Raw genomic sequence first — 26508 nt, 5'->3', positions numbered from 1 at the left:
TCTATTAAAACAGAAAACTACATTAATTCAGACTTTAAACAGAATAGAATATAAGCTAAAATAACCTCTAAGCCAAAGAGTAATCTGAAAAAAGTCTCAAGTGGGCAACGATGATCTTATTTCCAGTCAGACACCAAAAATTGGCCTTGTATACTGAATTCTTCTTACCTTTACTGCTCATCTGAGAGTCTCCTAATTCTTTAATGCTAGACAAATTACTTAGGGTTGTAAACTACTAATAAAAACAGTATTTCGTTAAGTAAATAGTTAACATAATGTGACACTGAAGTGTTCTCCAGGCACAGTTGCAGGTCGTATTTTGTCAGGAATCATTGTGTAGGACTCTTCAGACTGCAGGTAAAAACTGGAGTCTCTCTTGCTCTGCCTAGGAAGGTTTGCCAACTTGGGAAAACTTCCTTCTCAGCAGGTACCCTTAGCAAAGCTTTTGGTGCAGTAAGTTCCATGTGTATGATAGGAGAGTAGCTGCCACCATCTTTGCTTTACCAGCCAAGGGCTCTCCCCTCCCCACCCTCCTCTGCTTTACTTGGACTGAAGGTCTCAGGCCGGAGGTGTGAAGTGGTGCCAGGGTGCAGGTTGGGCTGTGGTGGAGGTGTCTCTTCAAAGGACCCTGGGGGTGAATCTGTGTAATCGGAGGGAAAATATTTACACATTTTTTTCCTTTTTATGTTATGAGAGAATGCAAATTTGTATACATGGATCATCTTATTCAGCAAGTCCCTAAATATCCCAATACCTTAATTTTTCCCCCCATTTTGTTAATTGGCACTCATTCATGTGTGGTATAGCAGTAGTGAATTGTTGCTTTTCGAGCGGGTATTTAGGTATGTATGTGAGTTTGTTTTGGCAGTTAGTTGGGTGGATGAATCCTTTTTCCAACGCTGATTTAACTTGTCCTAAAGTTTAATTATTGGAAAGTTATAGGCTGAGACAACAAATAAGCATAGCTCTACACTATTGAGTTAATGAAACAACTCATTTAACTATAAATTGATAATACTAAACTACTACGATTTACAGTTAAAAAAAAACAAGAATAAAACAGTTTAGAAGTTGTCTATTTAAGGCAACATTCATGATGCACTTAGAGTATCCTTCCTGAAATTTGTGGCAGTTTGAAATAAGGTAGTTGCAGGTGCAGGCATTTACATATGCACCCTTGAGACTTTGCAGCATTACAAATTTGCATTTCCACTTAGTCATCTAAGTGGAAAGCTTAAACTCCATAAAAGTATTGATTTTAGTTCATGAATTCCAAACTTCATTAATCTTTAATCACTTCCTTTGTAGGTTATTAATCAAAAGATTTTTGTTATATATTGAAAGAAAAGTTTGTGAAATTGTCACTCACGTGTAAGAAGTAAAGAAAGCCTTCATTTTGGATTGGTTTATGATCCTTCATTTGATCAATTTGAGAACTAATTCTTAGATCTTTTGAGATTTTTTTCTAGGCTAGTGGTATCTAAAATGAATTTTATTTTCTGAAAATATTAACATGTGCTTAACGAAAAATTTGTTTAAAAATTTTTTTTTTCAGAAGTTGATATAGCAGAAGCTCTTACATAGAAATGGTCATACATTTTTCCCTCCGTGTTTCCTAGATTGAAGGACAAGGACATGGAGCTGTATTTGACTGTAAGTTTTCACAGGATGGACAGCATTTTGCCTGTACAGATTCTCATGGTCACCTTCTGATATTTGGTTTTGGATGCAGCAAGCCATATGAAAAGGTCATTTCATATACTTTCTTATAGCATGTAAAATAGTTATAAAGGATGTTTTGAAAATAGGTTAGATGTATTGATTTGATTTCTTTGTCTTTTCAAATAAAGTTAACTGGTTAATAATTTATTTTCTTTAACATGTATAAACCTCAAAATATCAATTTGTAAACTTCCCTTTTCTAGATTCCCGATCAGATGTTCTTCCATACTGACTATCGGCCACTGATTAGGGATTCTAATAATTATGTCTTAGATGAGCAAACTCAGCAGGCTCCTCATCTTATGCCTCCACCATTCTTGGTAGATGTAGATGGAAATCCTCATCCAACTAAGTATCAGAGATTAGTACCAGGCCGAGAAAATTCTGCAGATGAACATTTGGTTCCACAGCTAGGTTATGTGGCAACAAGTAAGTTCTAAGTCTTTTTTTTTGTTTTGTTTAATTTTTAATCTGAAAAATGTAAGTAATAATACAAAGAACTCCTGTACTTTCAGATTCACCAGTCCTTAATATTTTGTTTTATTATTCTATCTCTAGATACATATTATTGTTTTGAACCATTTGACACTTAAGTTCTGGCCCTCATGTCCATTTACCCCTAAATACTTCAGTATGTATTTTCTAAGAACAAAGATATTTTCTTATGTAATCATAAACAGTTATCAAAATTAGGACATTTAACAATTATGTAATACTGTTATCAAATCTATAGTCTGTAATCAAATATTATTGTTCTAATAATGCCTGTTATAGCTTTTTTTCTCCCTTGATGTAGATTTTAATTTGGGACTGCCCATTAAATTCAGTTGTCATTGATTAAGTTCAGGTTATGCATTTTGGAAAGAAGACAACATAAATGGTGTTGTAGCCTTCCTGGAGTATCATGTCAGGATGCTTATGATTGTGTTTTGTGCACTTATTGGTGATGCTGACTTTGAACACTTGGTATTCGCCAAGGTTTGCCACTATGAATTTTTTTTTTCTCTTTGTAATTATTAAGTAGCTTGTGGTTTAAATAACCTGTTCTATTTCAAACTTTTAGGATCCATTGATAATTTTTGCCTGAACCAGTTGTTACTCTGAAGGTTGCAAAACGGTTTTCTAACTCTGTTATCATTGCACCTGCATTTTATCGTTAGCTGGCCATCTACTACTCTCCCATTTATTTATTTATTTCGTTTATTAAGTTTTAGTATGGACTTCCGGGTTGTTATATAGTGGGTTACAATCCAGTACTATCATTGTTTAGTTGCTCATATTATCCTTGGATTTGGCTGGAAGAGCCCATTCAAGCTGAGTTTTGTGTATTTTCCCAAGTCCCCATCATTCCTTGAGCACTTCCTTACTTTCTGGCAAAAGATGTTCCAGTCCTGTCTTGTACTTTGCCTGTCCTAGCCAAGTACAGAGTTTTTTGTTTTGTCTGTTGTTGTATTTGTTCATGGCAGTGTAGTGTTTTTCCCTAATATTATTAAATGAAGAAAAAAGATGCTTCTATTTAGTTCGGATGAGGATTAATTTACTGAAACTAAATCACCTTAAAGTTAAAGATTAATGTAAATCACTATATGTTTACTCTTTGAAATTTTTTTTATTAGTTCGATAGAAGTGTACTTTGTATACAACAAAATTCACCACTTTTTTTTATTATTATTATTTTTATTTATTTATTTATTTATTTTGGCTGTGTTGGGTCTTCGTTTCTGTGCGAGGGCTTTCTCTAGTTGCGGCAAGCAGGGGTCACTCTTCATCGCGGTGCGCGGGCCTCTCACTGTCGCGGCCTCTCTGGTTGCGGAGCACAGGCTCCAGACGCGCAGGCTCAGTAGTTGTGGCTCACGGGCCTAGTTGCTCCGCGGCATGTGGGATCTTCCCAGACCAGGGCTCGAACCCGTGTCCCCTGCTTTGGCAGGCAGATTCTCAACCACTGCGCCACCAGGGAAGCCCAAAATTCACCACTTTTTCTTTTTTTTTTTTTTTTACTAGTTGTAAAGTAAGAAATAGGACAAAGTTTCTTTACGATGTTAAAGGTATAAAGTATTTTCAGAGCAATTTTACTTACCACTTTCTTTTTTTTTTTTTTTTTTTTTCACACACACACACTGTATTTTATTTTTACAAGAGATAAATAGACTGACACCAAGCATTGTACATGGATGACCACAACAAAAGCAACAATGATTGCAATTACCAAACATGAAACACACTCATACTATGTCATAATATTGACATTCAGTCCAGTAATCCTCCACTGTAACAGCTCCTTTACTTTGCAGTGAAAATTGATTTGTATATTCTTTGCCTCTGAGTCCTTGTGGGATTTTTTTTTTTTTTTAAATTCAGACAGAAAGTCACAAAAATTATACTCATCCTCATCAGTTCACTCAGTCCCATGTAATTAATTTTTTTTTTCATCTTGATCTTTTGTTAGCACTTTTATGAGTTCATCAGTTTTTCATTAGAGTTCTGAAAATGCTTATTCATTCAGTTCAGCAGTACAGTCAGTTACCAGAAACCTGTACTTGTCAGAGTCTTTTCCATGAATTTCTTGAAGATGAAACCCTTTTATAGGAACATATTTGCAAAATCATCAGAGTACACCCAGAACTGTCTGTAAATGACAAAAGACTTAAAAATGACCACGGTTAAAGATTTGATGAAAGTTCATAATAATGCAGTTGACAAGAAAATTAGTTATTTCTGAGATATACATTTTAAAGTAATAACTAGGATTATTACTTATAACATTATACCAGAACATATAAGATTTTTAGAAATTTCATGTAATGTCTGAAACATTTATATTAACATATTTCCATACATATTTCCATAAAAATACAAATATAAGATTTTTAGAAATTTCATGTAATGTCTGAAACATTTATATTAACATATTTCCATACAAATAACCCAATAAAAGTTTAGTATTAGTTGTTTTGTTTGTTTTTTTATACTGCAGGTTCTTATTAGGCATCAATTTTATACACATCAGTGTATACATGTCAATCCCAATCGCCCAATTCAGCACACCACCATCCCCACCTCACCGCAGTTTTCCCCCCTTGGTGTCCATATGTCCATTCTCTACATCTGTGTCTCAACTTCTGCCCTGCAAACTGGCTCATCTGTACCATTTTTCTAGGTTCCACATACATGCATTAATATACGATATTTGTTTTTCTCTTTCTGACTTACTTCACTCTGTATGACAGTCTCTAGATCCATCCACATCTCAACAAATGACTCAATTTCGTTCCTTTTTATGGCTGAGTAATATTCCATTGTATATATGTACCACATCTTCTTTATCCATTCGTCTGCTGATGGGCATATTTAGGTTGCTTCCATGACCTGGCTATTGTAAATAGTGCTGCAATGAACATTCGGGTGCATGTGTCTTTTTGAATTACGGTTTTCTCTGGGTATATGCCCAGTAGTGGGATTGCTGGGTCATATGGTAATTGTATTTTTAGTTTTTTAAGGAACCTCCATATTGTTCTCCATAGTGGCTGTATCAATTTACATTCCCACCAACAGTGCAAGAGGGTTCCCTTTTCTCCACACCCTCTCCAGCATTTGTTGTTTGTAGATTTTCTGATGATGCCCATTCTAACAGGAGTGAGGTGATACCTCATTGTAGTTTTGATTTGCATTTCTCTAATAATTAGTGATGTTGAGCATCTTTTCATGTGCTTCGTGGCCGTCTGTATGTCTTCTTTGGAGAAATGTCTATTTAGGTCTTCTGCCCATTTTTGGATTGGGGTGTTTGTTTCTTTGATATTGAGCTGAATGAGCTGTTTGTATATTTTGGAGATTAATCCTTTGTCCGTTGATTCATTTGCAAATATTTTCTCCCATTCTGAGGGTTGTCTTTTCGTCTTGTTTATGGTTTCCTTTGCTGTGCAAAAGCTTTGAAGTTTCATTAGGTCCCACTTGTTTATTTTTGTTTTTATTTCCATTACTCTAGGAGGTGGATCAAAAAAGATCTTGCTGTGATTTATGTCAAAGAGTGTTCTTCCTGTGTTTTCCTCTAAGAGTTTTATAGTGTCCAGTCTTATATTTAGGTCTCTAATCCATTTTGAGTTTATTTTTGTGTATGGTGTTAGGGAGTATTCTAATTTCATTCTTTTACATGTAGCTGTCCAGTTTTCCCAGCACCACTTATTGAAGAGACTTGTCTTTTCTCCATTGTATATCTTTGCCTCCTTTGTCATAGATTAGTTGACCATAGGTGCGTGGGTTAATCTCTGGGCTTTCTATCTTGTTCCATTGATCTATGTTTCTGTTTTTGTGCCAGTACCATATTGTCTTGATTACTGTAGCTTTGTAGTATAGTCTGAAGTCAGGGAGTCTGATTCCTCCAGCTCCATTTTTTTGCCTCAAGACTGCTTTGGCTATTCGGGGTCTTTTGTGTCTCCATACAAATTTTAAGATGATTTGTTCTAGCTCCGTAAAAAATGCCATTGGTAATTTGATAGGGATTGCATTGAATCTGTAGATTGCTTTGGGTAGTATACTCATTTTCACAATGTTGATTCTTCCAATCCAAGAACATGGTATATCTCTCCATCTGTTGGTATCATCTTTAATTTCTTTCATCAGTGTCTTATAGTTTTCTGCATACAGGTCTTTTGTCTCCCTAGGTAGGTTTATTCCTAGGTATTTTATTCTTTTTGTTGCAATGGTAAATGGGAGTGTTTCCATAATTTCTCTTTCAGATTTTTCATCATTAGTGTATAGGAATGCAAGAGATTTCTGTGCATTAATTTTGTATCCTGCAACTTTACCATATTCATTAATTAGCTCTAGCAGTTTTCTGGTGGCAGTTTTAGGATTCTCTATGTATAGTATCATGTCATCCGCAAACAGTGACAGTTTTACTTCTTCTTTTCCAATTTGTATTCCTTTTATTTCTTTTTCTTCTCTGATTGCCATGGCTAGGACTTCCAGAACTATGTTGAATAATAGTGGTGAGAGTGGACATCCTTGTCTCGTTCCTGATCTTAGAGGAAATGCTTTCAGTTTTTCACCATTGAGAATGATGTTTGCTGTGGGTTTGTCATATATGGCCTTTATTATGTTGAGGTAGGTTCCCTCTATGCCCACTTTCTGGAGAGTTTTTATCAGAAATGGGTGTTGAATTTTGTCAAAAGCTTTTTCTGCATCTATTGAGATGATCATATGGTTTTTATTCTTCAATTTGTTAATATGGTGTATCACATTGATTGATTTGCGTATATTGAAGAATCCTTGCATCCCTGGGATAAATCCCACTTGATCGTGGTGTATGATCCTTTTAATGTGTTGTTGGATTCTGTTTGCTAGTATTTTGTTGAGGATTTTTGCATCTATATTCATCAGTGATATTGGTCTGTAATTTTCTTTTTTTGTAGTGTCTTTGTCTGGTTTTGGTATCAGGGTGATGGTGGCCTCATAGAATGAGTTTGGGAGTGTTCCTCCCTCTGCAATTTTTTGGAAGAGTTTGAGAAGGATGGGTGTTAGCTCTTCTCTAAATGTTTGGTAGAATTCACCTGTGAAGCCATCTGGTCCTGGACTTTTGTTTGTTGGAAGATTTTTAATCACAGTTTCAATTTCATTACTTGTGATTGGTCTGTTCATATTTTCTATTTCTTCCTGATTCAGTCTTGGAAGGTTATACCTTTCTAAGAATTTGTCCATTTCTTCCAGGTTGTCCATTTTATTGGCATAAAGTTGCTTGTAGTAGTCTCTTAGGATGCTTTGTATTTCTGCGGTGTCTGTTGTAACTTTTCCTTTTTCATTTCTGATTTTATTGATTTGAGTCCTCTCCCTCTTTTTCTTGATGAGTCTGGCTAATGGCTTATCAATTTTGTTTATCTTCTCAAAGAAGCAACTTTTAGTTTTATTGATCTTTGCTATTGTTTTCTTTGTTTCTATTTCATTTATTTCTGCTCTGATCTTTATGATTTCTTTCCTTCTGCTAACTTTGGGTTTTGTTTGTTCTTCTTTCTCTAGTTTCTTTAGGTGTAAGGTTAGATTGTTTACTTGAGATTTTTCTTGTTTCTTTAGGTAGGCTTGTATAGCTCTAAACTTCCCTCTTAGAACCGCTTTTGCTGCATCCCATAGGTTTTGGGTCGTCGTGTTTTCCTTGTCATTTGTCTCTAGGTATTTTTTGATTTCCTCTTTGATTTCTTCAGTGATCTCTTGGTTATTGAGTAACGTATTGTTTAGCCTCCATGTGTTTGTCTTTTTTACGTTTTTTTCCCTGTAATTCATTTCTAATCTCATAGCGTTGTGGTCAGAAAAGATGCTTGATATGATTTCAGTTTTCTTAAATTTACTGAGGCTTGATTTGTGACCCAAGATGTGATCTATCCTGGAGAATGTTCCGTGCGCACTTGAGAAGAACGTGTAATCTGCTGTTTTTGGATGGAATGTCCTATATATATCAATTAAATCTATCTGGTCTATTGTGTCATTTAAAGCTTCTGTTTCCTTATTTATTTTCATTTTGGATGATCTGTCCATTGGTGTAAGTGAAGTGTTAAAGTCCCCCACTATGATTGTGTTACTGTCGATTTCCTCTTTTATGGCTGTTAGCAGTTGCCTTATGTATTGAGGTGCTCCTATGTTGGGTGCATATATATTTATAATTGTTATATCTTCTTCTTGGTTTGATCCCTGGATCATTATGTAGTGTCCTTCCTTGTCTCTTGTAACATTCTTTATTTTAAAGTCTATTTTATCTGATATGAGTATAGCTACTCCAGCTTTCTTTTGATTTCCATTTGCATGGAATATCTTTTTCCATCCCCTCACTTTCAGTCTGTATGTGTCCCTAGGTCTAAAGTGGGTCTCTTGTAGACAGCAGATATATGGGTCTTGTTGTTGTATCCATTCAGCCAGTCTATGTCTTTTGGTTGGGGCATTTAATCCATTCACGTTTAAGGTAATTATCGATATGTATGTTCCTATGACCATTTTCTTAATTGTTTTGGGTTTGTTTTTGTAGGTCCTTTTCTTCTCTTGTGTTTCCCACTTAGAGAAGTTCCTTTAGCATTTGTTGTAGAGCTGGTTTGGTGGTGCTGAATTCTCTTAGCTTTTGCTTGTCTCTAAAGCTTTTGATTTCTCCATCAAATCTAAACGAGATCCTTGCCGGGTAGAGTAATCTTGGTTGTAGGTTCTTCCGTTTCATCACTTTAAGTATATCATGCCACTCCCTTCTGGCTTGCAGAGTTTCTGCTGAGAAATCAGCTGTTAACCTTATGGGAGTTCCCTTGTATGTTATTTGTCGTTTTTCCCTTGCTGCTTTCAATAATTTTTCTTTGTCTTTAATTTTTGCCACTTTGATTACTATGTGTCTCGGCGTGTTTCTCCTTGGGTTTATTCTGTATGGGACTCTCTGCGCTTCCTGGACTTGGGTGGCTATTTCCTTTCCCATGTTAGGGAAGTTTTCGACTATAATCTCTTCAAATATTTTCTCTGGCCCTTTCTCTGTCTCTTCTCCTTTTGGGACCCCTATAATGCGAATGTTGTTGCGTTTAATGTTGTCCCAGAGGTCTCTTAGGCTGTCTTCATTTCTTTTCATTCTTTTTTCTTTAGTCTGTTCCGCAGCAGTGAATTCCACCATTCTGTCTTCCAGGTCACTTATCCGTTCTTCTGCCTCAGTTATTCTGCTATTGATCCCTTCTAGTGTAGTTTTCATTTCAGTTATTGTATTGGTCATCTCTGTTTGTTTGTTCTTTAATTCTTCTAGGTCTTTGTTAATCATTTCTTGCATCTTCTCAATCTTTGCCTCCATTCTTATTCCGAGGTCCTGGATCATCTTCACTATCATTATTCTGAATTCTTTTTCTGGAAGGTTGCCTATCTCCACTTCATTTAGTTGTTTTTCTGGGCTTTTATCTTGTTCCTTCATCTGGTACATAGCCCTCTGCCTTTTCATGTTGTCTATCTTTCTGTAACTGTGGTTTTTGGTCCACAGGCTGCAGGATTGTAGTGTTTCTTGCTTCTGCTGTCTGCCCTCTGGTGGTTGAGGCTATCTAAGACCAAAATTCACCACTTTTAAGTGTACAATTCAAATGAGTTGAGAAATGTTAAACAGTCATGTAAACCACCACCACAATCAAGATACAGAAAATTTCCAGTGCCCCCAAAAGTTCTCTTGGGCCTGTTTGGAATTAGTCCTCTCCCCTCTCCTGACCCCTTGTAATGACTGTTTTATTTTGTCACTTTGAGTTTTCCTTTTTAAGGAATTTTGTATAAATGAAATCATACAATATGTAGTCTTTTGTGTCTGGCTTCTTTAACTTAACATGGTGCTTTTGAGATTCATTCCTGTTGCAGGTGTCAGTCTTTTTTTCCTGTTTATTGATAGTGCACCATTGTACAGATATATCATCATTTATCTATTCACTAGTAGCTGAAAAACATTTGTCTTTTTTCCATTTTGTGGCTGTTTTAAGGAGTGCTGAAATATCCAACTATCCTGTGGATTTGTCTTATTTTTTCCTTCAGTTCTCTCAATTTTTGCTTTATGTGTTTTAAAATTCTGTTATTATGTACATACACGTTTCAGATTGTGCTCTTGGTGAATTAATTCTTTTTTTTACAATTTTATTTATTTTTGGCTGCGTTGGGTCCTCGTTGCTATGCGCGGGCTTCCTCTAGTTGTGGCAAGCGGGGGCTACTCTTCCTTGTGCGCGGGCTTCTCATCGCGGTGGCTTCTCTTGTTGCGGAGCACGGGCTCTAGGTGCGCGGGCTTCAGTAGTTGTGGCTCCTGGGCTCTAGAGCACAGGCTCAGTAGTTGTGGCCCATGGGCTTAGCTGCTCTGCGGTATGTGGGATCTTCGCGGACCAGGGCTCGAACCCGTGTCCCCTGCATTGGCAGGCGGATTCCCAACCACTGTGCCCCCAGGGAAGCCCTGAGTTAATTCTTTCATCATTATGAAATGTTCCTTTTTATCCTCAGGAGTATTTCTTGTTTTGAAGACCATTAACTTTGTTTCATATTAAAGTAAATAATCCAGCTTTTTAAAATTAGTGTTATCATGGTGTATCTTTTCAATTCTTCTAACCAATATGTCTTTATATTAAAACAGATTTCTTCCAGGCAGCATTCCAATCTGACAACCTATCTTTTAATTGGACTATGTAGACCATTTACATTTAATATAATTATTAGTATAGTCAGGCTTAAAGCTCTACATAATGCTACCTGTTTTGTCTTTATCCTTTCTGTTCTTTGTGCCTTTTCTCCTTTTTTTCCAAACTTTTTTGAAGTTGCTTATTTTTTAGTGTTTTATCATTATTGCCACTAATGTTTTATTAGCAATACCTGTTAGTCTTACTTATTTTTAATGGTTGTTCTAGGGCCTAAATTGTCAGTGTGTAGTTTGCAGACCCATGGTTTTATCCATGACCTTTTATGGGGTCTTCGAGGTTATGACTATCTTCATAATAATATGGAACTATTATTTACCTTTGACATTTGCTCTGATGAAACAGAAGCAGTGGTGGGTGAAACATTTGGTACCTTAGCACAAATCAAGGCCGTGGCACCAAACTACTAGCGGTCATTGTATTCTCCGCTGCTTTGAACACACATTTTTAAATATTCTGAGTGTTAAAATTGGAAATATGCTTAAAACAGCTCTTGTTTGTGTCTGAAGTCTCTATTCTGGCTAGTGGGAACATGTACTATTGCCAGCCCTGTGAGAGTTCTGGCAATTTTTTGGCATTAAAAAATGGCTTGGCTTTTTCATGTTTTATTCCCCAGCATGGTGGAGTTTTAACCAATGTGTGCACATATTATTTAGCCAAAGAATCGATTCCTCATTGTGTACCTCTGAGCTTTCTGTGCAATCCAGTCCTCTCTGATATTCAGCCCTGCATATTTTAGTCTTTCCCCTGCTCTCAAACTCTGACCTCTGTCCCTCAACTCATTGTGACCTCTGGGTGGTACTTGGGTTCCCTCTCCTTGTTCTGTAGTCTGGAAATTGCTTCCAGGCTGTTACCTGGAGCAATCGAAAGACTGGGCTCCATTGTCTTCTCTCAGGGATCACAGTCCTGTGCTGTTATCCAACATCTGAAAGCCCTTCTTTCATATATATTTTTTCCAGTGTTGTAGTAGTTTATAGTGGAAGGGCACTGTAGTACTTAAGCCTTTATGTGTAGAACCCTTCTTTAGTATTTGAATGGTGACTGCATTATGCCAAGTAGAAACAAGTATCATTCTTGATATTTCCCAAGTTACATTTAAATTCAGTGCTGTGAAAGAAAAGTTACATAGGGTTTTTTGGGGAGGGGAGAGGATTAGAAGTCTCCTTTTCTGCTGTTTTCCCTTTGGTTCCATGTTGTGATCTTAGGGATGTTATGTTATTCCTAGTTCTAATTAAAGTCTTTTTATCCTTTTACGGAATTTTTTTAATATAAATTTATTTATTTTATTTATTTATGTTTGGCTGTGTTGGGTCTTCGCTGCTGCGTGCGGGCTTTCTCTAGTTGTGGCAAGCGGGGGCTACTCTTTGTTGTGGTGCGAGGGCTTCTCATTGCGATGGCTTCTCTTGTTGCAGAGCACGGGCTCTAGGTGCACGGGCTTCAGTAGTTGTGGCACGTGGGCTCAGGAGTTGTGGCTCGTGGGCTCTAGAGTGCAGGCTCAGTAGTTGTGGTGCACGGGCTTAGTTGCTCCACGGCATGTGGGATCTTCCCGGACCAGGGCTCAACCCCGTGTCCCCTGCATTGGCAGGCGGGTTCTAAACCACTGTGCCACCAGGGAAGTCCCTTGTTATCCTTTTAGATTAGGCCTCCACTTCTTGCTGTCTTAGGTCATTTTTTGACAGTGATCAAAACATTTCCGTGGTTTTTGTTTAGCTCTTGTAAATTCTTCATTGATTTCCACAGTAAAATGGAGATGTTATCAATAAGATTTAAGGGATCTAAAAGTAGATTAGTAGAATAGAAGGATAGAAGTATTTTTCCCCCGGAATAGTATATGACATTTTTCAGTTTTTGACATGTTAGTATGGATGCAAGTATGCAAGTATATCTTTGCATTCTTTTTGCCTAATACCCTATTAATTGCGATTTGTTAAGGTTCTGCTTATAAGCTGGTGGGGGGGGGGGTGGTCCATGTTATATATTATGTTCAAAGAAGATGCGTTTTATGGTGGGAGGATATGTAATGAGTTGTTTGCATGAAAATGTCAATGTTTAGGTAAATTTCAAGACCCCACAACCATCTAACACTTTTTATCCATTAACACTAACTGAACCTATTAAATATCTCTGAAAATGTATTATTTGAAAAATAAAGAAGCAAAGACATCTAAAAATATCTGGTTTTGTACGTGAAGGATTATGGCTATATGCTTAAAGCCTATTTGAAAGAGTGACTTAAGCTTGGTGGGAGAGGCATGTGGAAGCTGCCTCCCTCAACTGTACGTGCTTGGGGTGGGAGAGAGCTGGGGTTGGGAGTGGTCATTTGTTGAAGGCCTAAAAGGTGTTACTTACTCTTATTTATTTCTTAAGACAAAGGAATGCCACTGCTTTTCTCTACATCAGAAATCACACATTGTTGGTTGTTACAGTCAGAGAGACCTTGGGAAATAAGATTTCAATGAAATACTTGGATAAATGAGGGGCGTTAATGTGAAACAGAGAAACAAGACTTTCACTTTCACTCAAGTGTGTTTCCAGGTGCTCACTTGTAGGGATTTCAGAACCTCTGTTGAGGTTTTTGTGGTATTAGTACCCTAAAGTTTGTTCTGAATTTTTTCTATGACTTAATTAGTTATGAATATAAAGGGTGTCTTTAATTATTTTTGAAAAGCAAGAGTTCTGACAATTGCTACTGTAATTTTAATTGCAGCCTATTGAAAGTTTTTTCCTATTCATATGTATTATGATTTCACATTCATTCATTGAACTTGCAGGTGATGGAGAGGTAATTGAACAAATTATAAGCCTGCAAACCAATGACAATGGTGAACAAAGCCCAGAGTCCAGTGTTCTTGATGGAATGATAAGACAGTTGCAGCAGCAGCAAGATCAGAGAATGGGAGCAGGTCAGGAAGCTGCTCCAAGTGGACTTTCAAATGGGGAAGAAACGCCCCGAAGAGGTAATACATGTATGAGAGGTATTTTACCTTAACATGGCTGGACTGAAACTGAAGAATAAATGAAGTCACTGTCCCCTACGTGCAGTGTAAAAAACCGTAGGCAATGTACGCTTACGACTTGGGCAGTAGTTTGGAGGTAGCTTTACTAGGTGTAAGGTTGATGGACTAACAAATGGACATTTGAATTTCAAGTGCTATGAAAGGCTGTTGAAATCGTTTTGCTCTCAAATAAGAGTATTTACCAAATTACATGAAATAAATAAGAATAAAGAACAAAGTGTTTTCTAAAGGAAACACTAGGTTTCCTTTCCTTCATAATCCTTAAAAAACTGAATTGGGTAGAGCCCTGTTTCTTCCTGAATCAGGAAGCTGGAAGTGAGTTTTCAGGGCAAAGTACTTGATATTGGAATGTAGTGATAATCAGACTAGTGGAAATAATCTAGACGAGATGGGTGATTGTTATGCAACTGCAAACTCACTCTGGAGAAGCTAAAACCTTGTGGAAGATAAGAGAAGATTTGAGAGGCTGTAAAATGCTATAAAATTTCCTGTCTCTCTATCGCTCAGTGCCGTGTTCTGAACAGTTTCTTCAGCTCTTTCTGCCCTTTCACTCTTGATCTTCCTTTCATCTAATCTGCCTCGTAACTAGGCTTTAGATTTCTTTTATTATTATTTGTTTTTTATTTTGGCTGCATGGCTTGTGGGATCTTTTTTGTTTGTTTTTAATTTCTTCTTGGCTGCGTTGGGTCTTCACTGCTATGCACAGGCTTTCTCTAGTTGCGGTGAGTGGGGGCTACTCTTCGTTGTGGTGCGCGGGCTTCTCATTGTGGTGGCTTCTCTTGTGGAGCACGGGCTCTGGGCGCGTGGGCTTCAGTAGTTGCGGCACGCAGGCTCAGTAGTTGTGGCTCATGGGCTCGAGAGCGCAGGCTCGGTAGTAGGCGCACGGGCTTAGTTGCTCTGTGGCATGTGGGATCTTCCCGGGCCAGGGATCGAACCCATGTCCCCTGCATTAGCAGGTGGATTCTTAACCACTGTGCCACCAGGAAACCCCGGCTTGTGTAGTTCCCCAACCGGGGATCGAACCCAGGCCCTCGGCAATGAAAGTAGGGAGTCGTAATCACTGGACCGCCAGGGAACTCGCAGTGCTTCAGATTTTTATACCAAAAAAAAAAAAAAATTTAGAATTTATTTTTAGTTCTCAATTCAAAAAGTGTTTCTTAAACATCAATATATTTTAATATAAATTTTGGATTAATAGCAGGGGCATTAAATGTCATTTTTAATAGATGGAGTATAATATGTTGTGTAGGGCAAATTGGTTCACATTTGATTGGTGAACAGAATGTTGTACATAGAAGAATGCAGAGGTTTGTTCACTCATATTTGAGTTTTACCCTAAGCAAGGAGAGCTGGCATATTTGGAGTAAAATTTAATAGCCTCCCATAGGAAAGGATATAGCCCCCAGTTTTTTTTGTTGCATTAGTAGCAGGATCCCCTTCACCCTGTGGTTCAAGAAAACAAGTACTTTGCCTGGGATTCCCTCCACATCCACCCAGGGTGGTCTCCATCCTTTGTGACTTACAGCTCTTGGGAGGTTGCCCTGCCTCCTGTGTCTACCTGATCAGCTGTGCATAGGCTCAGGGCTTGATGTGGTCTGCATTGCCCTGTCACCCACTCTCCTAGCTCCGATTCAGGTGCTGCCAGCATTTCCCCACTTTACATTTTTGTGAATTTTAATAATGGGCTCTGGCAGCTTGCCTGCTTGAGTGGCTTAGATTATCTCTTTAGGTCACAAATAATGTTTGTTGTTAGAGCTCTTATTATAAAGCCACCACAGTTTGAAGCATCTATTTGCAGTGCTAATTTTTCCAGAAAGATGTGTTTTTAGTTTGCGGTTTTGAGGAAGGCAAGGTTTTTAGGACTGCAAGTATAACATTATTATAGAAAATGCGTGTACGTTAAATTTCAGAAAGTCTAATAAAAATGGAAATTGAGGTTAATAGTTATGTTAATGTTTGTTCTGTAGTCAAAATTTTTTTAAAGAGATCTTTATTTATTTATTTATTTTGGCTGTGTTGGGTCTTCGTTGCTGTGTGCGGGCTTTCTCTAGTTGTGGCGAGCGGGAGCTACTCTTCATTGCGGTGCACGGGCCTCTCATTGTGATGGCTTCTCTTGTTGCAGAGCACGGGCTCTAGGTGCGCGGGCTTCAGTAGTTGTGGCGTGCGGGCTCAGTAGTTGTGGCTCGTGGGCTTAGTTGCTCCACAGCATGTGGGATCTTCCCGGACCAGGGCTTGAACCCGTGTCCCCTGCACTGGCAGGCGGATTCTTAACCACTGCGCCACCAGGGAAGTCCCCATGTAGCCTACATTTTGATCTCAGTCACATTAAGATTCTTCTTTCCAAAGTTTTTTCAGTAGATCTTTTTTTTTTGGGTTTGTATCTTAGTAGGAGGAATGTATATGCATATTAGATTGAAGTTTGTTTTGTAATCATTCTTGACAATTTTTCCCTAGGTTTTAGAAGACTAAGCTTAGACATCCAGTCCCCTCCAAATATTGGTCTGCGTCGTAGTGGACAAGTGGAAGGTGTTCGTCAAATGCACCAGAATGCTCCACGTAGTCAGATGGCTACAGAGCGTGACCTGCAGGCTTGGAAGCGAAGAGTGGTTGTACCAGAGGTACCACTAGGCATATTTAGGTTTGTTTTAGGATATCTATTAATATTGTTTATATCTGTGAAAATATATCTATATGGTTATTTACACATATTTTAATCATTAGTGGTATAAATAATCATATACATATATTTTAGTAATGGGTTGGGATGTATTTTAATTGTGGTAGGAAAATGTCAAAATTGTTCTCTAACTCCATAACCAATCTTGTTTCATCTATACAAACACCCCCCTGTTCTCCCTTCAGTATTATTTTGGAAGATATTCCAGACATAATATCATTTTGTCTAAAAGTATGTCAGTATGTAATTTCTAAGGATAAGGAATTGTCTTAAAATATAACTATAATGCCATTGTCATATCTTAAAAAACAAACAATTCCTCAGTAGAACCAAATAGCCAGTGTTTAAATTTCCAGTTGTTCCAAATGTCATATTTTTAGTTTTTTGCAAGACTATTTCATAAGTGGTAAAATTCCATCAGAAGGCACATAATATCTTTTTCTTTATTTCTTTTCTTTTTTTTTTTTTTTTTTTTTTTTTTGTGATGCTAGCAGGAACTGATACTCACTGCCCAGGTTCATTAATTTATTAGGGATTATAAAATAGTGATGTTTCAGCTCTGAAGTCTTTATTGTCTTGGGTACTTCCAAATAAAAATTTACCCACGTCTACTATTTGATTATCCAGTAGTAAAGTTTGTATATAAAAAACAGGATAGCTGCCTGCTCATTTTGCTTTATTTACCTTCAAAATAAAGATTTATTTCTTTATATTCTCCTGCAGTGGCCAATTTGTGTGTTTGTGTTTTTCACTGTATTAATTACACTGCTGTGATTTAGCTTATTTCTAATGTCCTTATTAATGTTTAAATTTTTTTATCTCTGGCCAGGAGGAGCTTCTTCAAGTTGGCTCCTGAGTCCTTTTGAAATGATGTAGTAGCCTTGCGTAGCATCTTTGCTGTCAGGCATGGCAGGGTGTTACAGGTTCTTCTTGTAAATTTCTTGACCTAGACTTAGGATTAGTCTTTTCTCTTAAGCGGCCCTATTTTCTTTTAGTGAGAAATGGTATTTCATAAGTATAGTGTGGATCGTAGGGTTTTCCTTGTACTGAATTGTAATGTACTGATTTTCAAGTTATCAAAATGGAGGCAGCAAATACTGTTTTTCATTGATATCTAAAATGTTTCAGTATTCTGTCATGTTTGTGTCTCATAATAACTAATACCTTGAAGATAATTTTGTAAAAGTTTTCATGTGTTTAGCTAGAAGAGTCAGTTGATTGGTGGAGTAATATTGGATAATACTTATATTTCATACAGTGAATTTAAGGATGTTTATAAGTATACGGTAAACTAGTGAAAAGCAAAATCTGGAATTGGGATGAGAAACAACAGAAAATCACCGTCGTGTATGCAGCATGCTATAATTAAGCCTTAAAATTATGTCTGAGTTGCATGGTCATCAGAACTGAAAGTGTCATTTTAGGATACTTTTTGTTGTCAAAATCAAGGGAAAGCAAATAGGTATCAGGAGTGAAAGTCCTGAAGAATAGTTCCTTAAACGATCATTTATTTTCTTAACATAAAGGAAGACTGGAAGTAGTTTAAGGCTAGAATCATGGTTCCCCAGTTAATCAGGGACTCAGGCTCCTCTCTTTCTGATATCCATCTTAAGAGTGTGGCTTCCAGTCTTAAAGTCACCTCAAGGTCCAAGATAGCTGGACTTTATAATAGCTATCACATATTGCATCTGTGATAGAGGTTGAGAGTCAGGCCAGAAGAAGGAAGAGAAGGCAGAAGGCGGCAAAAAGGACATTTCTAGTTGAAGGAATTTCATTTAAGCAGACTTAATGGTCCCACACGACATGTCTCCTCATAACTCATTGACCAGAATGTCCTCATATGGCCATACTTAGCTACAGAGGAGGCAAGGTAATACAGTCTCTATGTAGAGCAGCAAAGAGCCTAGATGAAAATTGAGATTTTGCTTCTAAGGAAGAAAGAAGAATGGATTTTGTGAGTCAGCTAGTTGCTGCAGTATAATTTTCCCAAAGAAGAGCATAGCTCTTTCTAGAACTCTATTCTAAAATACACTTGAGTTTTTATGAAGGAGATGCTGAGTGATACAGTAGAATCCTTTAGAGAATGGATTTGCAATCTTGGAAAATCATGGGTACATTTTGAGTAGCTAACGCGAGAGATTCTGTTCGAGTTGGTCCTCATAGGACCAATCAAAATATAAATGAATGACTATTTCTGTGTTAAATATGAAAAATAGGACCTCCTAGCTGCCTCTGAGATTTTGGTTACATTAAATTTCTAGAAAAGTATAGTTTGCCTTAAGTTTTGTTACAACTTTAGGAATTTTCTGTATTAATTAAAAAAATACTTAAGTTATGATTCCCAGAATCGTAATGATTAGTTTTTTTTCTCCTTATATCCTTTATTTATCAGCAACTAATATAACTGGGTACTTAAATTTGTAGGAAGTTAGAAGACTTCAGAATAGAGAAAGGTGAAGAAGAAAGAAATCTTTATGTAATTGGAAGAAAGAGGAAGACTCTCCATCTTTCACAAAAGGTAACCTAAATTCCATTTCCGTAGGAATTAAACAAATTAGAAATTAAACTGAAATTTATAGTTTTCTTTTTGATCAGTGAGAATATTAGTAATACTAGTCTTCTGTTTGGGATTTAAAATAGTAGACATAAAGTTGTACAGGTGTTAGGAAAAGTGGCTTGAAACTTGCTGGAAGCAGCCTAATGCCTAACAGTGATGAAGGATTCTAGAAAATTATTGTTGGGATTTCCCTGGCGGTCCAGTGGTTAAGACCCTGAGCTCCCAATGCAGGGGGCACGGGTTTGATCCCTGGTCGGGGAACTAAGATCCCACATGCCTCACGGCACGGCCTAAAAAAAAAGTTATTGTCTAATAACCACTAGAACATTGCCAGCCCATCAAAAACGTTTTGTATCCATTCCCAATCACTACTCTCTCCTTTCTCCTGCAGGTAACCAACTGTTTGACTTCTAAAGATGCTGGTTAGCTTTGTCTGTTTCTGATGTTTTCCAAATCATGCATTTATAAAAAATCTTAGGTGTCACAATGGTTTGCAACAAAGCCCAACCCTGCCTGAGAAAATCTTATTCCTTAGTGTTTAATTTCTTGACCATCATATGTGAAGCATTAACAAGCTAATGGAATTTACACAAAATGTATGCACGATCAGTGCTACAAAACTATGGTGAAAATGGTTGTGTTTGCAAGATATTCTCTCAGTTGATCATTCAGTTTTGTAGCCATATTGTGAGAAATGGCCTGTGCATGCCTGTCTGCCACATTAACTGCCTTGATGCATGGTGTTTTTGTTTATGACTTGGGCTTTGAGAATTAAATAAAAATAGTTTCTATCTTATTATTTAATTTAAAAATAATTCAAATCTATTACGTCAAGTACTGAAAAGAAAAAAATGTTGACTATCTTCAGCTATAGTTAGGATATTTTCTCGTGATAGAAAACCTTCAAAGTTAAATTTACTAAAATTTTTAAGAAATTAATTTTTTCATTTGTTTTATTTTTGCTGGAAAAGTTTTGGAAGATTTTTAGAAATTTGATTACTGTGCTGTTATGTATTCAGAAATTTCTAATTTGGATATGTAATTTGATAAATTACAATCTGTGTAATTAAATTACATCAAAAGTTATTCAAGAAAGTCATAAAGTTAAATGCAGAGAGCTTTAAAAATTTCAATTTAGCTTTTGTCTTAAAAATATTATCTGTTTTAAACCCGGTATTGGATAAGAAGGCTAAGCCTTACACTTAATCTGTTTATGTACAAAGTACAGATATACTACATAAGTGTTTATGTACTGTATGTATGTCTGTGGTATTACAATTCGAGGGAGTAAATTAGGAGAAAGTCAAGTTTCCTGTAAGGTAGTGGTAATGTAAAAAAAAAAGGATAAGAAACACTGATCTAAATGGAACCATACAGTATGTATATGTAATCTTTTGTATCTGGCTTGCATTTGCCCTTGTGAGATTTATCTTTGTTGTGAGTAGTTGAAGTTCATTTGTTTTCACCGTTGGATAGTATTCCCTTAATGAGAATGTTGCTGTTTAATCTATTCTTAAAGGACGTTTGGGTTGTTTTCATATTAGGAATATGAATTAGGAATAGTATGTTAGGAACAATATTGCTTTCAACATTTTGTACATATTTCTTGGTATCCGCCTGTGTATTTCTTTTGAGTATATGCACTGGAGTGAAATTATTGGAGCATAGGATATGTGTATATTCAACTTTAGTAGTTAATGCCACATGTGGTTTCAAAACGATTGCACTCTTGCTTATAGTGAGATAAGTATTGAAGTCTCACTATGTTTGTGGATTTCTTTGTTTCTCCTTACTTTGCCTTGTGTGGTTTGAAGCTGTGTTATTTGGTGTGTACAAATTTAGAATTTCCCTTTTTCCTACTGAATTGAACCTTTTACCATTATGAACTTATCTCTAGTAATGCTTTATTCTTCAAATTCTTGTATATGAATGTAGCTGTGCTACCTTTCTTTTGGCTAGTGTTTGCATAGTACATGTTTTTATCCTTTACTTCCTGTCTTTCCCTTTTATTTTGTCTTTTTTTTTTTTAATAAATTTATTTTTGGCTGCTTTGGTTCTTTGTTGCTGTGCGCTGCTTTCTCTAGTTGCGGCGAGCGGGGGCTACTCTTTGTTGCGGTGCGCGGGCTTCTCATTGCGGTGGCTTCTCTTGTTGCGGAGCACAGGCTCTAGGTGCGCAGGCTTCAGTAGTTGTGGCACACGGGCTCAGTAGTTGTGGCTCGCGGGCTCTAGAGTACAGGCTCAGTAGTTGTGGCGCACGGGCTTAGTTGCTCCGTGGCATGTGGGATCTTCCCGGACCAGGGCTCGAAGCCGTGTCCCCTGCATTGGCAGGCGGATTCTTAACCACGGCGCCACCAGGGAAGCCCTATTTTCTGTCTTTTTTGTTTTTAGGCTGTTTCTTGCTGTTCTGAATTTTTTTCTGACCGAATATATTCCATTTAGTTAGTTCTCTTCAGCTGTGTGTATCCTGCTAATAACCTTGTATTCTTAGTTTTAGTTATTGTATTTTTCTGTTCAGAATTTTCCAGAGTTTTCAGTTTTCTGCTGAAGGTCTCATTATTTTAATTCCTTGAAAATCAGCCCTGGTTATTTAAAAAACCCATTTCTGGTAATTTCATTATTTCAGTATCTTGTTCCCCTGTTAATCTGTTTGCATTCTGTGTTGATTTTTTTCTCATTTTTTTACAATCACATTTTCTTTGTTGCGTGTGTTTTTGATTGAATGTTAGATGTTAGAGATGGTTTGAAGCCTAGAATGGCATTTCTTCTCCAGAGAAGGTTTTAATTTGCTTCTGGTAGGCTGCTAGGGCCACTCTCAAACCTGTATCACCTTTACCCAGACAAGGATGGGCTTTTAGTTCCTTGGGATTACTGTTTATCTGTAGTTTACCTATAGGTCTAGATTATAGCCCTATGGGCTAACAGCTGAAGCTTGAGGTGTTTGCCTGTACATAGGAGACTCCGAATTGTAATTTTTGTTAGCATGACTCAAGAGTTTAGTCTGTCAGTTTTTTGCTTACCTGCTAAACCTTTCAGCTTCCTCTTCCAGAGTGAAATTCTAGGGTTCTTTTTTATTGCTTGTATCCTTTTTTGTGTATTGGTCCTGTAAATCTTCATAGCCTTGTTAGGTATATAGGGCCCTCAAGCCGTTTTTTTAAAAATACATATTTTGACAGATTTTCTTGTTCTTCTCAGTGGTAGTTTTGGTCCATCTGAATATACATATTATTAGTCATGAAATTCATTAATAGGAGTTTTTGCTTTAACAAAAAAAGTACTGACAAATTAAGGAAAGATGAGTTGTATTAAAATCAGCCAGGATATATTGTTCAGGATATGCTGAAATGATAAAACATCCCAATGATTATCAAACAGATGGCACTAACGTGAAAATTGATTTGTATATCAGTTCTGGGAATATGTACTTTCACTGAGTGATCTCACATACGTGACTTTGGTGTTTGAGGAATAGCATGTGCCCCGCCCCCCCCCCCCCCGCCCCACCGCCGTTTCAATCTAGCTATTTTATTTGGCTGATTTTAAAAGATTATTTAATTATTTTGTTTTAATTTTTAAAAAAGATACTTAAAAAATTCAAGCACAACTGAAAAGTACTGACAACAAATCATCCAAAAAGTTAAAACCTGGAAATAACTAGGATTGATATTTGAGGATCATTTCAGATATTTCTCTATACCTGTGTATTCACACAGTGATATATGCCTTAAGGTTGGTTACTGCATCATAATATATATTTTCACTTCTAAGATATATATTTTAAAGTGATTTCTTTTTTGGATTATAGTTATTATTTAATTTATGGTAAGCCAATTAACTTATGGTTTAGTTTGGAAAATGATGATCTAATGTGCCTAAATTTAGCCATGTCTTCTAAATATCTTAAAAGTAACAAAAACCAATCTTGGTTAACAGTATGTGGCAAAAATACCCATTCAAGAATATTTTATTTTTTGAGCTATTATTATTATTATTTTTGCCTTAAATCCTTTTGGGATTAGATAGAATGCGAAATACTTTATTGAAGATTGTACTTATTTAAGTGTTGATTTTCATCTGCATGTTTGTGTTTCAGTCTGATTCCGTGGCTTTGATGTCACAGTCTAGGCAGAGGACATGTAGGCGTAAATATCCAAATTATGGTAGAAGAAATCTTGGACGGCTTGAGTTGTCTTCTGGAAATGAATCTTCAAGCTCCGTAAGACATGTCAGTTTCATAACTTTAAAATATATAAAATAATCTTGAATAATTTGTCTTAATTCTTTACCTGGAATCTACCTTGAAATTTTGTGAAAGTATAGTATAGTATTCTCTAGAGATTAAGATGAAATTTCACATTTTGAATTTCTCTAACAATTTTGAACAGCTTTGTTGTACCATATAAGTGTACAATCCAGTGGTTTTAGTATATTAACAAAATTGTACCATCACCACCACTATTTAATTTCAAAATATTTTAATCACCTAAAAAGAAACCCTGTACCCATTTGCAAGTACTTCCCATTCCCACTCCACCCAAGCCACTGGCAACCACTAATCTTTCTATCCCCATGGATTTTTGTATTCTGGACATTTCATTTAATGGAAGCATATACAGTATGATCTTGTGACTGGCTTTTTTCACTTACTATGTAATGTTCAAGGCTGATTCCATGTATAGCATGGATGAATACTTCATTCTTTGTCCTTGCCCAATATTCCATTATATGAATAGACCACAATTTGTTTACCCACTCATCAGCTGGTGGACATTTGTATTATTTCTACTTTTTGACTGTTATGGATGTCACTCCTTATCAGCATTAACGTACAGGGTTTTGTTTGGCCATAAGTTTTCAGTTCATTTGGGTTTATATCTGTGAGTCAGTTTGGTGGGTCATATGGTAACTCTGTATTTTTACCTTTTGAGGAATTGCCAGACTGTTTTCCAAAGTGGCTGTATTATTTTATATTCCCAGTCAGTAATGTATGAAGTTTCCAGTTTCTCCACATCCTTGTCCACACTTGTTATGTTCTGTCCTTTTGATTTCAGTTGTCCTGGTGGATGTGAAATGGTATCTCACTGTGGTTTTGATTACATTCTCCTGATGACTAATGATGTTGAACATGTTTTCGTGTGCTGTTTTCCACTTGTATGTCTTTGGAGAAATATCTATGCAAATCTCTGGCCCATTTTTCAATTTGGTTGTCTTTTTTATTGCTATAAGGGTTCTTTATACATTCTGGATACAAATCCTTTGTATCAGATGTATGACTTTGAAATATATTCTCCCATTTATTGGATTGTCTTTTCACTTCTTTGCTTGTTTCCTCTGAAGCACAAAAGTTTTACATTTTGATGAAGTCTAGTTTGTTTTTTCCTTAGTTGCTTGTGCTTTTGCCGTCATATCTAAGAAGTCTTTGTCTTAACCCTTTTCTTGACTTACAATAATCATATGTAAGTTACTGTTCTTCTTTTTGATTTTTTGGGGGGAAACCAGTATTTCTGTAAAGAGTTTTTAAAGGTTAATATTAGAATGTTAGTATTTTCTGATCAGTAATGTTTTGAGGATTGAAATGTTACATAAGGATGAACAATTTATTTGAATTCCCCTGTGAAGCATTAGGGTAGTAGTCAAACATAGGGTTTGAATTTAAATCCAAATTCTTCTACTTCGACAAGTTGGTTAAACTTTTGTGCCTCTGCCTATATCTGTAAAAGTAATTAACAGTATGTCCCTCAGAGGTGTTGTGAGAATTCATTTAGTTAACCATGTAAAGTGTTTAAAACACTGCCTAATATCCAATAATGTTAGCTGCTAACCGTTCACTTAAATGATTTTGTGTAAGACCCTTCTTATTTATTTTCTTCTTCTTTATATGTATTGAGCATGTTTTAACCTTTAATGATTTGGGGTAATTATGATAAATGTTCCCATCCATCCTCACTAGTTTCTGGCATATCTTTCCTGTGTTTTTCTTTTTCTTTCCCCTGTATACTCAATTAGATACATGTATATTTTATTATTTCTCCTTTTGTACACAAAATGTTGCATACCACAGATACTCTTTTGCACTTGGGTTTTTTCACTTAAAATATTCTTAAAATCACTTCGTATCAGTTCATAAATGCCTTCCTTATTTATTTATTTATTTTTAAAGAGTTGTATCATATTTAAGTTATCTGATTATAACAGAGTTTATTTAACCACTCTCCTGGTTATGGGCATTTAGGATGTTTACAGCGTTTTCATTTTAAATAATGCTACAATGAATAATCTTGTAGGTGTATGTATTTTTCTAATGATGGAGATGTTATTGGGGGCGGGGTACATTCCTTGAAATGGGATTGCTGGGCCCAAAGATAAACACGTTTGCATCTTATGAGATGCTGATAAAAATTCCTCATAAAGGAGAATTCCAGCTTGCTTTCCTCCCTGTGGCGTAAGAGAGTGTCCGTTTTCTTACTGTTTACCAACAGTGTGTTACACTTTCTAATTTTTGCCAGTTTAATTGGCGAGAGATGGTATCTTAGTTTTATTTTTTATATGTTTTGGCTATTCTTTTATGTGATAGAATATTATATGTAACATGAAATTTACCATTAGCTGTTTTTAACTATACAGTTCAGTGGCATTAACTGCATTTACAGATGTATGCAACCATCACTGCTCTTCATTTCTAGCACTTGTTCATCATCCCAAATAGCAGCTCTGTACTCATTAAACAAGAACTCCCCATTTCCTTCTCTTCCCAGCCCCTGGTAACCTCTCTTATACTTTCTGTCTCTATGAATTTGCCTATTTTAGGTACCTCATGTAAGTGGAATCACAATATTTGTCCTTTTGTCTTTGGTTTATTTACAGTGTAGTTCACATTTCTCTTATGTGTGAAGTTGAACATCTTTTTATATATTTAGAGTCTTTTTCATCTTTGTGCATTGTGTTTCATGTCTCTTGGCCATTTTTCTGTCGTGTTTTTGGCCTTTTTCCCCCTTCAAGTTTTAATTTTTTCCACCCTGCTACATTACTGTACTTTTGAGTTAATTTTATCATTGGATTCTGTGACGTTTTCCAGGTACACTCTCATTTATACAGTATTCAGTTTTACTACTTCTCTTCTAATTTTTATACTTTTAATTGACTTTTCTTGTCTAATTGCAGTATTTAATACTTCCAGTACATTGGTGGATACTAGTGGAGATAGTGGACCATATTCCTGTTGTCAGTGGAAATGTGTCTGCTATTTTCACAATAAGTAAGATGCTTTGTTTTAGGTTTCTACAGTATACATATATATTATGCTAGGGAAATATCAACTAATTCTTATTTTCTTCAGTGTTTCTGAAAAATCAGGAATGATTATAGATTGAGTTTTAATTTTTA

General features: G+C 36.3%; 1 protein-coding gene across 4 annotated transcripts in view; it reads left to right on the top strand.

Moving 5' to 3' along the window:
• The window catches only part of BRWD1 (bromodomain and WD repeat domain containing 1), a 131840-nt gene that overhangs the window by 53338 nt on the left and 51994 nt on the right, over window positions 1-26508 (top strand). For all 4 annotated transcript variants that reach the window (XM_068547101.1, XM_068547099.1, XM_068547098.1 and 1 more), the window contains 6 exons: window positions 1620-1748; window positions 1926-2151; window positions 13649-13834; window positions 16349-16532; window positions 18996-19089; window positions 23219-23350. In XM_068547101.1, the coding sequence (XP_068403202.1) occupies window positions 1620-1748; window positions 1926-2151; window positions 13649-13834; window positions 16349-16532; window positions 18996-19089; window positions 23219-23350 (951 nt within the window). The remainder of the gene's footprint in view (window positions 1-1619; window positions 1749-1925; window positions 2152-13648; window positions 13835-16348; window positions 16533-18995; window positions 19090-23218; window positions 23351-26508) is intronic.

This window comes from Eschrichtius robustus, chromosome 6, assembly GCF_028021215.1.
Source record: "Eschrichtius robustus isolate mEscRob2 chromosome 6, mEscRob2.pri, whole genome shotgun sequence".
Classification (NCBI taxonomy): Eukaryota; Metazoa; Chordata; class Mammalia; order Artiodactyla; family Eschrichtiidae; genus Eschrichtius; species Eschrichtius robustus.
This window is presented reverse-complemented; position numbering and strand designations above follow the sequence as displayed.